The following is a 12,678-nucleotide window of genomic DNA, read 5'->3' as shown; positions in this document are numbered from 1 at the left end:
TGTGTGTGTGTGTGTGTGTTATTTATCAATACACGGCTGTTTGGTTGTCATTTTTATTGTATTTATTTATTTATTTATTTATGCACATATACCTGTTTACTTTGTAGTTGAACACGGCGACGCGGCAACAGGTGACGTTGTGTAGTGATGGGAGCTGTCCACCAGATGTCGCAAGAGATCAGGGGTGTGGTTACAGTAAGTGCCGGAGTGTCACACAAGTCACCCACGCACTCACATTAAACATCCTTGGGGCCGTGAACCCCAGCCTGCTTCAGAACAGTCATTCATAAATTCACTGATTATGTTTTTTTGTTTTTGTTTTTCTGTGGAAGCTATCCTCAGTTTATTTGGTGAAAAATTCACCTATTGGCTTATTTCCGGGCTCTTTATGCAATGCGCTAAGGTACCCCAAAATAGCACCAAAACCCTGACTAAGTAGTAATTGGTATCAAGGAAATTTTTTTGAAGTGATAGATGGAAAAGTGTATCTCAAAAAATGAATATGAAAACAAAAGTTCAGAATTCGATCTGAAACCCAAATGTATTCAGTATATAACAAAAAAAGGGAATTGACCTTGCTGTCCAAATACTTTTGGAGAGGATAGAGGCTAACTTATGACGAAGAATGATGAATATTAAAAAGCATGACGCTGACTTGCCAGGCACCTTTTTTTTTTAAACTCATCATCAAATTTAAAGGGGAATACACAATTTATCCTAGCAGTTTACTCATTTTAAGTGTTTCTTTACAGTTAATAAATGTTTTGTGGTGTTGTATAGTATGCCTTCATTTCACATTTTATGTGTTCTCAAAATTAATAAAGCGGTTCACTACAGCATATTGCCTGTACAGTTGAGCATTTTACGAGCGTGACATTTTGACCCTGCAGCAGATTATTTCTATTAGCATAATTTCCTATGGGTAAAAACAACAACATGTGTTTCTTGTCCACTGGGTCTCGTGGCTCCTCTCCAGTCTCCACACCAGGTTTATCTGATAGCCAGGGGGATTGAAGAGAGAGAGGGAGAGAGAGTTAGAGAGGGAGGGGGGGTTGTATGAGAATCAACACCCGTGATGGGTGGAGAGACTCCCAACAAAACGAAGGAAAAACAAGGGGAGGAAAAAAAAACTTTGTGAAAGTGCAAAGACTTCCCGCTCACCTTGCAACTCTTCTCACAAGCAGAAGAAGAATGAGGACGGCAAAAGTGATAGTGAGCGTGCAGTGGTGAAACAAGTATGCGGCGTGTGGCCTTCTGAGGGAATCCAGATGTTCCGTGTTCACACTCTCTGCATGATCTCTGTCTGGAACATCTCCTTGTTGAACCTCCAAACTCAATGATATCATAGGACAGAGAATGGAGCGTGTCCTAGTGTTGTTTTTGGACATACTGTGGGTGGTGGCAGTGTCTGTGCAAGGATCGTCTGCTCCATATCAGGACAACGGTAAGTTGCTTTTTCTTATTCATACATTTGCCTTGACATGTTGGACAACTTTATTGCAGGTCTGTGTTTAGTTTGTGATGCACTGAAGATAATGCAGCGGAATACAATGCACGGAAATTCTCAAAATATACTCGTGCCAGAATTTATTTGACTAGATGAGAGTAAATGATAATATTTCCCACCCAACACCCATTTAAAAAAAAAGAAGAAAAGACATTAACGTTAATGGCTGTTTTGCTTTCAAGCTGCTTCCACTTCAGATGACTTTATCGCATACAGACAGTGGAATTAAACGTGGATATATATATATTTTTAAAAATCACACAAAATAAAACATGAGCATAGGGAGTAAAGAAGAAGGATTTTATAAATGATTTTATTGTTTTGCCCCGCGACCCTTGTGAGGACAAGAGGTTAAGAAGATGGATGGATGGATTTTATTGTTCTGATGATGTCATCTTCTGCTCCGCATGTGATGCATTTGATCAATTCAGAACAAAAATCCTGTTTTGCAAATATGGTTCTGATTTTTTTTTCTCCACAAAATAAAAGTGAGTGGAATTGTTAGACATGAAAATGTTATTTAAGTAATGTAATAAGTGATATCATGTGCATGTGCTACTGTATATTTTTCATTCACTCGCCACCCAAATATTTATCTATCTATCTATCTATCTATCTATCTATCTATCTATCTATCTATCTATCTATCTATCTATCTATCTATCTATCTATCTATCTATCTATCTATCCATTCATCCAACCACCTCTCTCTATCTATCTATCCATCCATCCAACCACCTCTCTCTATCTATGTATCTATCCATCCAACCACCTCTATCTATCTATCTATCTATCTATCTATCTATCTATCTATCTATCTATCTATCTATCTATCTATCTATCTATCTTTTTATCTATCTATATATCCATCCAACCACCTCTCTTTATCTATCTATCTATCTATCTATCTATCTATCTATCTATCTATCTATCTATCTATCTATCTATCTATCTATCTATCTATCCATTCATCCAACCACCTCTATCTATCTATCTATCTATCTATCTATCCATCCATCCATCCAACCACCTCTCTCTATCTATCTATCCATCCATCCAACCACCTCTCTCTATCTATCTATCCATCCATCCAACCACCTCTCTCTATCTATGTATCTATCCACCCAACCACCTCTATCTATCTATCTATCTATCTATCTATCTATCTATCTATCTATCTATCTATCTATCTATCTATCTATCTATCTATCTATCTTTTTATCTATCTATATATCCATCCAACCACCTCTCTTTATCTATCTATCTATCTATCTATCTATCTATCTATCTATCTATCTATCTATCTATCTATCTATCTATCTATCTATCTATCTATCTATCTATCTATCTATCTATCTATCTATCCATTCATCCAACCACCTCTATCTATCTATCTATCTATCTATCTATCCATCCATCCATCCAACCACCTCTCTCTATCTATCTATCCATCCATCCAACCACCTCTCTCTATCTATCTATCCATCCATCCAACCACCTCTCTCTATCTATGTATCTATCCACCCAACCACCTCTATCTATCTATCTATCTATCTATCTATCTATCTATCTATCCATCTATCTATCTATCTATCCATCTATACAACCACCCATCATCAATCCAACCAACTATCCATCCATCCTTACTTCATTCATCCATCCAACATCCAACCAAGTAGCCCTCTGTTCACCCATCCATCATCCATCCATTGTCCATCATCAATCCAAGCAACTATCCTTTCATCCTTACTTCATCCATCCATCCAACATCCAACCAACCAATTATCCATCCGTCCGTTCGTTCATCCATTCTTCTGTCCATCCATCCATCCATTCATCCATCTGTTCATCCATCCATCATCCATCCAAGCAACTATCCTTTCATCCTTACTTCATCCATCCATCCAACATCCAACCAACCAAGTATCCATCCATCCGTTCGTTCATCCATCCATCCATTCTTCTGTCAATCCATCCATCCATCCATTCATCCATCTGTCCATCCATTCATCATCCATCATCAATTCAACAGTTATCCATCCATCCTTACTGCATTCATCCATCCAACATCCAACCCACCAAGTATTAATCCATGCGTCCATCTGTCCGTTTGTCTGTTCGTCCATCCATCGTCCATCATCAATTCAACAAATATCATCCATCCTTACTTCATACATCCATCCAACATCCAACCAACCAGGTATCTATTAATCCATCCATCCATTCATCCGTCTGTATGTCCAGCCGTTCATGTACCCATCCATCCATCCATCCATCCATCAATCCATCCATTCATCAATCCAACAACTATCCATCCATCCTTACTGCATTCATCCATCCAACATTCAACCCACCAAGTATCCATCCGTCCGTCTGTCTGTCTGTCTATCCATCCATCCATTGCTATTTCTCTCCCACTGTGGAGTCATACGGCATTAACGTTGCATTCCATGACGCAGTAATGAACTGCCATAAGATCCATTACATCTGTTATAATTCAGACTCCAAAACTATGCCTCACAATGCTCATGTTAGCGTGTCAATGTTCCAGCATAATGTAAAGTGTCATATCATGTGTTTCCCCAGTGATTGACCTTCTGTCAGCTCTCAACATATCCCACCCAAAAAGCGGTGTGTCCAGACTGCACAGCCCCACAAGTGCTGTGTACAGAATCCGTCCCAGAGCGCCTCACCTGACGCTCCCTGCTCAGTATTCCCGAATCCTACGCTCCGAACTCCAGGGCGGCATGGGGCTGTACTTGGTGGGCCAGCAGCTGCAGGGCACCAACGTAACCCTTTTGTCTCTCTCCACCTCGTCGTCGTCATCGTCCATTCTTCTCCAGCTTACCTCCTCCACCACGGATGATGTTCTGCGAGTGGACTACTGGGCAAGAGGGGGCGTCCGGGGCCTTCTTTTCCCCGGGACCAACCCCTTCTCTTCAGGGGAATGGGTGCAGTTGGCCGTCAGCCTGGAGCCAGACCGGCTCGTATATTTTGTGGACTGTCAAGAAGTCCAAGTTGTCCTCGTAAAACCGGAGGAGAAGTTGGAGCTGGAACTACCGCAAGATGTTGTTGTCACCCTGGGAAGCACACCAGGGAGAAAAGCCAGTAAATTTAGTGTAAGTTTTAGCACACATTACATATTTAGTTGGATTTCTTTATCAAACAAGATGGGCATTTCCACCAATTTCGCAGGAATTTTTTTATGCTTACAGATGATTTGATTTTGGAAAAAATACACTACAAGTGCAAGGATGCTGGCGTGTACTTCACAACCTGTAAAAAATATTACTTTCCTAGCAAGGGCTGTATTTTTTTTCAGCAAATAGCGAACACTGGATTTTATAGAAAAACAAATGTGAATAGTGAATTTGCTAGCTAGCGAGCTCATGGTGCTGTACTAATCCAGGTACACACATAATCAGTTTAAACAACTTGACAATTTTTTTGTATTGGGGAAAAACCAAAGCAAACAAAAACAACTGACGTAGTACCAAGAATGACCTGTGAGAGACAGGAAAGTGCCACAAGGTATCCAGATTGCGGGATAAAAAGAAGAAGACAGCTAGGCTAACTATTAGTGGCTGTATTCTGTGTTGACCATTAACACATTAGACTTTTGATTGTAAATACTTAACAGGTTTTACATTTTTAGGTTTTACATTTGTGGAAACTGAAGAATATTAGAAGACACCCACAAGATAAAACATGCTTGGTCAAGAAAGTGACTAATAAAGTGAGGTGAATAAGAGAAACAGGCCTCATTATATCAGGAAGCGTTAAAAATGGGCTATGAAGCAATGTGAAAAAGGGGTCAAGTGGCCTGTTGAGTATATATTTAAACTGTTCCAGATTTATTGGTGCATCAGAAAGGCAGATGGAGGAGATGAAGGAGATGCGGTGCCTCAATGTTATTTGTGCGTTGTATGACTTTTGCAGGGTCATTTAAAAAAAGCAGAGATCTCAATCAAGGCCTATGAGGCACGTCCTTGGCACTGTGACAACGTGACAGGTAAACATTTCCAACTTTAAAAAAAAGAGTGTAACTATATATATATCTGCTTGATGATAATGTTTGAAATGAAAGATTGACTACATTGTGTGTGTGTGTGGTCTTCCGTTAGTATGAAAGCTTATTTTTCAAAAATGGGTTAAAAGGGGAAAAAAGCGAAAAATCTGATTAAAAGTAGAAAAACACAATTGCAAAACCAGTTTTAAGCAAAAGTCAGATTAAATTAAAAATTAAAAATATTTTATATATTTCAAATTAAAAATAATCAGATGGAATAAACAATATTAAATAGGGTAAAACATATTGAAATAAAATAATGGATTCAAATAAAATAAAATATATAAAAAGAAAAGAAAAAGTCGATTGACGGAAAAAAATTCTATAAATCTAGTATAAAATAATTGGGTGAAAAATCAGTTTAAAAGAAAAAAATCCAATTACATGAAATATGTTGTTTTTCTACTCAAATTTATTAGATTAAAATGATAAATGTCAAATTCTAATAAAATAAAACAGATTAATTCAGCATTTTTTTAATGAAGTCATATATATATATATATAAACAACAGATTGAAATATAATTTATAAAGAAATATTACAAGGGAAAATATTTAATAATCAGATTAAGGAGCAGAATAATGAATGGAATTAAAAGGAAAAATAGTTTAAAAAATGATTAAAAGAAAAAATATGTCAACATGACGTCACTGACAGAAAATCACAATAACAAAAATCATATCACAGTAATATATTATAATTAAAAAATCATGTTTTATTTATACCCGGTTGAAAGGAAAAACAAGATTGTAAGAAAAACTAAGATATCATATTAGAAGAAAAATATTTATTAAGAATGTCAATAAAATAAAAAATAATAAAAAAATCAGGATGTCGAGAATCATAAATATGGAACTGCATACTTTCCATATGACCGCACGGTAGACATGTGACAACACACCTTTCCAAACATTCTGTCTTTGTTGTTATGCGCACGTCTGTACATGTGCATTTGGTGTCTGGTCAACAATGCACCCTGTAGTGCAAGCATACTTTTGTGACAATTTAACAATTTCAGTGTGCAAAGGCCACACTAACACTCATTTCCTGCTTCTTGTTTACATTTTTAACATCTTGTCTTGCCATCAGCGGCTACACAAACACTTAAAGTCAATTAACTCGGCCTGGAAACCATCCAAGGCCTCGGGCAGTTGGTCCACTTAAGACTTAAATGTGCTTTTAATTTAAACAAATCATGTAAGAGTATTTGTATGCTATAGCTCTTACTTGTTATGTCTTCTTCTAGATGATCTGCCTGCATCTACTCACATGCAGAGTGGAAATTCACACAATGCCAGTGGACCAGTACTGCAACAGGAGGCTTCTTTCGGCAAAAAAGCTAAAAGGAAGCACAGGGCACCGCTCCAGAGTGCTCATTATCCATCACACAGCATCCAGAGCGAGCAGCTGCAAAGGGGAGCGGTCCTGGGCCCACCAGGACTCCCTCAAGGGGGGAAGTCCCTTTCCCAGGCCCAACAGGACGAGGGCCTCAGCAGGCTTGAGAGCAGGCTGGAGGACCTGGCTCGTATGCTGGACCTGCTCCAAGCTGAGGTGGAGACCAAACATACTAGCCATGCTTTTTAAAATTATTATTGAAAAAAATATATGCAATATAAAGTTGCACTGCACTTTAAAAATGTTACTATCAAGTTTATCATGTTTTTCCCATAAAAACACACTATACTGTATACTGTACAGTACCAGTCAAAAGTTTAGGCATGACTTAAAAATGTCCTTATTTTTTAAAGAAAAATCCACTATTATGTTATGCTTTATAAAAACATTCTGATGTTCATACCTTGGCCACCAGGGGGCTATATAAAACAAGCATACAAATACACTGTACTAGAGCCTCAGCTCCTCTCTGAATCTGAATATTAGTTGTTCTTCGCAGAGGATGAAGAATATATGCCTGCCTGTATTGTTATATAATCTGTCTACATGTGTTGCTGCTGTGTTCAGGGATCCGTTGATTAAGTGACCCCAAAGTTTTGAACGGTAACTGTATACATTTTGTATGTATGTTGTGATAGAACGAAGAGTTGCAGTCGCGAGTGCGCCACCTGGAGGGATGCGAATGTGTGCGGCGGTCATGTGTGTGGGAAGGTAGAGAGGTAGAGGACGGCCGACGCTGGCAGACCGACATCAGCACTGTCTGCACGTGTACGTCCGGAACAGTCACCTGTCAAGCCACCATCAGAGGTACCTGTAAACACATATATATATATATATATATATATATATATATATATATATATATATATATATATATATATATATATATATACAGTACATACATACATACATACATAAATGCTAGCCCTGCTCCAAGCGCAAGTGGAAAAGAACAAATGTATTTTGAAATTAATAGACAATAAACGTGAAAAAAAAGTTTAACGCTGCTGCTAAATCTAGTAAGATTATCAGATTCAAAGAAAAAAATCCATACAATTAAATTGAAAAAAAATCTTTAAAAAACAAAAAAAAAATTGTATAATGCTATTTAAAGAGAAAATATTTTTAAGAAATCAGATTGAGGAACAGGTTACTGAATCCTATTAAAATAAAAATAGTAATAATTGAAAACAATCAGATTAAAAATATGTAAACATAACACTGACAGAAAAAAATATATATATATATATATACAAAGTAGCAGATGACACAGGAGGTGCCGGTCAAGCTCTTGGATGAATACATGCTCTGTTGCCACTACTGGGACAACTGTGTTGGTATGTGTACTGACCGGTCGCCTATCTGGTTTCATCCCATTAAAAAACACTTGCTGTCTGTCACTCATGACTCACAGCTGGCGAGCAAGTATTCACTTTTTGAGAGTTAATGTTTTTATTGGCCTCCTACGACTTTCCAGTGACTCTTAAATGGAATTGTGGGGGGGGGGGGGGGGCAGAGAGGTGTTAAGACAAAAGTCCCTACATAGTAACAATGGACTTAATCCTCTATTATGAATATGGACTCAGGAGTTTGAGTGTAGCTCATGCTCTAATAATCTAAGTAAGAGTCAATTTAGGACAAGAGGAAGAAAAGCATCCTTTTGTAGGCTGATGATTTTGGTGCGGGAAATCTCAACACCGCCTCCATCAGAACTCCAACATCCCGCTTCCATTTTCACTTCCTGTATAGGTTGAAAGGCCTAGCATCCAAATACTTTTTTTTTGCAACACGACATTCAAACCTGAATCTCCTGACTGAAACACAGTTGATGGCAGGGAGCCCACAAGGATATGTACCATGCCCCCTAAAAATTGGATGGAAGACGGATCTCCCCACTTTGCACTCCATTGCCTACCATTTGAGCTCCCCAGTGTGAGCAAGGTCCTCACATAATCACTTCCCTTTGCCTGCTCTTCCATCTTGCCATTAATTGTTTCTGCGTGTCGGCCTGAGGAGACTCCAGATACGCACACGCACATGCACATACTTTGATCTCATTCACGCTTGGTTTGCTAGAGGAAATGTTTGTTGGCTTCAGGCCACCCCATACTCTTCCTCTCTCTATGATTACCCCCCCCTCACACACACACACGCTATTAAAGTCATTATCTCCCAAAAAATTCCATTTGGTGAACTCCCACAGAGGCACTGATGTCACTTATCTATGTGTGCGCGCACGTGCGTGCGCATGTGTGATATTTGATCTACGGGAAATCCTCCAGATAAGTGCGGCCCCTATGGAAAGCTCTTTGAGCATTTATTTATTTATTTGTTACCAACCATCAACTAGTACGCCCTTCCTCCTCACTAATAAGACACTTAAGTGCACTAGTAAAATGAATTACTAGTAAGGTTTTTCCACTACTCTACGACTCTTCTGCACACTAGTAGGATGGCGCAAACCTGTGTACTACTAGGACTGTGGCTACAATGTACTATAGTACTATACTATCATGTCACTAGTAGTTCTAGTAGCACATATTTGTCAACTAGTGCAATGGTTTGCCTCACTAGTAGCATGTTGTTGTCTACTAGCACTTTCTTCTAGTGAGGCATTAGAACCTTAAGCTAGATGCTAGACTAAAAGACTAAATGCTTTCATGGCTTGACATTGAAGAAAGTGCACAACTACGTGGACTAGTAGCATGAAGTTGTCCGACTAGTGTGCAGAAATTTTATACAATAGTGGGGGGGGAAATGGCATTAGTAAGACGCAGTCGTTTGATTGCTGCAACCTAGTCAAATGTTTGTATATGTTCTATTTTAAATGTTTTAAGTGTCCCAAAAACGTATTTATGCATTTTTTAATCGTTTTTTTTTTTTTTTATCTTTGATGAAGCCTCTCAAGAACGGTTAAAGAAATGGTAGTTGTTACACAAACAACCAGCAGAGCAAAATAGCTCAACCAGGGGCCATGTTGAAAAAAAGCTAATTTACTCACAATTCCAAATTGATTTGTGAATAATGATGAAACTTAGCCATATTCTAATGCTAATTGCTGCGAAACGGAAACAGATAGAAATATACATTTTTTTCCTGATCAAAGAAGAGTCTTTAATCTTTCTTTTGCAGGTTCCATATTTATATAGCACTAGAACACAATATTATGAGGGCCTTGAAAAATCTGTCAATATCCAGTAAAACAGCCAGGAGTGAAGTGGATTGCTTCAGTGAAAATGGCTGGGCGTGAATGAGTTAACTACTAGTTCACCTTTGACCTCACTAGTAAGACAATACAGCGCACTAATAGAATGTCTTTTTAGTTGTGCTACTTTTTGGCCTAGTGAGTGAGGGACATTGAATTGTCTTATTAGTGGGGTCAAAGACCGTAACAACTAGTACATGAACCTTGTGGTGGATAAGAAGGAAATAGATTTAAATGCTCAAAGGGCTCCTTCCCGTAGCCCACTCCCTCCTCACACAAACGTGTGACATCACAGGCGTGCCGCCCTGTCATTACGAGTGGAGCCAGATGTTTTTTCATGCATTGTGACCTGGTGAAAACCTGATGCTGATAGTGGGGGGTGGGGGGTGGTGGTGGTGGTGGTGGGGGGGGGGTTATTGGGGGTGACACAATTTTTTCCACATTCCTCTTCTTGTGGCTTAGCAGTGCACAAACGAATGCGCGTACACGTATGTTACACGCTACTGTCTAACCGAAACATGATGCTTGCTCTTCTGCCCAGACTGTGAGCCCCGAGACACAAGAGTTCATAATGTGTCCCACAGCGACAACACATGTGGGGTGAGTTTTTCCGAACACTATACACCACATTACCACATACTCCACAAGAAGTATTTAAAAGTACTACAAAGTATTACTAGAAGAGAAGAATAAAGTCAGAGTAACGTTGTAATATACATATGCTAACAGTGCTAATAGTGAAACGATTTTTGTTTTGTTTTTACCATAGGGGGGTGAGAGGGATTGTTCGGGTGTGGCGTGCCCACCGCTGGACTGCACCCAAAGGGAGAGCGTACCTGGAGAGTGCTGCCAGCGATGTGCAGGTAACACATTGCAGTAGCAACCTACACTTAGCTAAACCCCACAGTCAAGATTTTCAAGAAAAACTGCATATCCTTAAGATTTTTAGCAAAAAAAAAAAAATGTTGTTTTTTTTTTTCCAGAAAAAAGTCTAGTCATTTAGTCATGTATTTTGTTATTATATTTTCTTTTGGAGAGGGGGAAAATAATATTTTTTTTTTAATTAGAAGTAATTTCCAATAAAAATAAATGTTTTATTACAGAGGTCACCAACTTTTTTTGAAACCGAGAGCTAATTCTTGGGTACTGATAAAATAAAGGGCTACCATTTTTATACACGCTCCTGAAATAACAAATTTGAGGAGAACAAACTTCTCCAGGGCCAACACACATCTTGATGTAAATGACATTATTATTATTGATATTATTATTATTACCCATGCCCATAGTTAGTGATCCCTGATTTATATTTTAGAGGGAAAAGGGTGATTTTATTTTATTTTTTTAGATATATATTTGAGGGGAATCTGTTTTACAGTGAAGATGTTCGTTTTAGAGAAAAAGTATTACGGGAAGAGGCGTATATGTTGAAGGAAAAAGTGGTATTTTCTCTAGAATTTTTTTGTGCATAATTTCAAGACAAGTTTGTATCTGTATTATTGGCATAACAAATGAAAGAGGCGCCACCGTGTGGTGCGGTATCGTACTACCGACTGTTGAAATCTTCAAAAAATAACATCCCAAGTTCTTCCTTTCAGTACTACTGTACACTTTTGCCATTATGGACATGAGTGGTCATGTGTACATACACGGCTTTTCTATTTCTAGCGACACGTGGTTTCTTTTTTTTTGTATACTAATGAGTACATGTGGAAACTCCTTTGCTCCTTTTGGCTATATCCAGCAGCCATGGCTGTCCTTGGCTCCACCACCACGCGTTACAAAATATAATTTGGGTTGGGAAAAAAACAACAACAACAAAACCAACAACCCTTGCTCGATAACACAAGAGTGAATTTGTGTCGTCAGGCTGCATCCACTCAGGCGTGCGTTACGGCCACAATGCAAAATGGAGGCCAGCTGAGAGTCCATGTGATGTCTGCCACTGTTTGGTGAGTGTTCCCTGACCTGTTATTTGGCCCACGCGCACATTTTACATTTGTACCCACAATCCTTAAATGATGTGCGGTGGTAGTGGAAGAGCATTAAATGATTCTGCCTGTCATTATACGTTGCTGACATAGAAAGATGAAGCGCAACAATAAGTGAAATTGGCTCATTTCCCGTTATGCTCCGCCCCCAGGAGGGCGAAGTTCGCTGCGAGAGGGAGCCTTGCCCTCCGTTGCCCTGTACCAACCCTGCGCCTCCTCCACACCACGCATGCTGTCCAGTGTGTCAAGGTATGTGTGTGTGTGTGTGTGTGTGTGTGTAATAATCATTCATTGCCAGCCCACTTGAAATTTATTTTTGACTTGTAGAGCTATCAATGATAGTGAATGAGTTCATCAAGTGTGACCTTGAGTGTGTGTCTTCCAGGCTGTGGTGTGAATGGTCACCACTTCCCGAATGGAGCTGTGATCCCGACAGGAGATCGCTGTGAAGAATGCTCATGTGTGGTATGTCCAACAATTTGAGCATTTCAAGCGTGACTGTGTAGTAAAC

At 39.0% G+C, this 12,678-nt stretch overlaps 1 protein-coding gene across 1 annotated transcript in view; it reads left to right on the top strand.

Moving 5' to 3' along the window:
* The first annotated feature begins 107 nt into the window (after positions 1-107).
* The window catches only part of kcp (kielin cysteine rich BMP regulator), a 36,322-nt gene continuing 23,751 nt past the window's right edge, over positions 108-12,678 (top strand). The window contains exons 1-11 of the mRNA XM_077569582.1: positions 108-195; positions 1,185-1,444; positions 4,094-4,626; positions 5,447-5,519; positions 6,823-7,127; positions 7,610-7,778; positions 10,718-10,776; positions 10,946-11,039; positions 12,046-12,128; positions 12,320-12,416; positions 12,553-12,632. Coding sequence (XP_077425708.1) covers positions 1,357-1,444; positions 4,094-4,626; positions 5,447-5,519; positions 6,823-7,127; positions 7,610-7,778; positions 10,718-10,776; positions 10,946-11,039; positions 12,046-12,128; positions 12,320-12,416; positions 12,553-12,632 — 1,581 coding nt within the window. The 5' untranslated portion in view covers positions 108-195; positions 1,185-1,356. The remainder of the gene's footprint in view (positions 196-1,184; positions 1,445-4,093; positions 4,627-5,446; positions 5,520-6,822; positions 7,128-7,609; positions 7,779-10,717; positions 10,777-10,945; positions 11,040-12,045; positions 12,129-12,319; positions 12,417-12,552; positions 12,633-12,678) is intronic.

Source organism: Vanacampus margaritifer, chromosome 6, assembly GCF_051991255.1.
Source record: "Vanacampus margaritifer isolate UIUO_Vmar chromosome 6, RoL_Vmar_1.0, whole genome shotgun sequence".
Lineage (NCBI taxonomy): Eukaryota > Metazoa > Chordata > Actinopteri > Syngnathiformes > Syngnathidae > Vanacampus > Vanacampus margaritifer.
The sequence above is the reverse complement of the archived record's forward strand: the minus strand, read 5'-3'. Positions and strand labels throughout refer to the sequence as shown.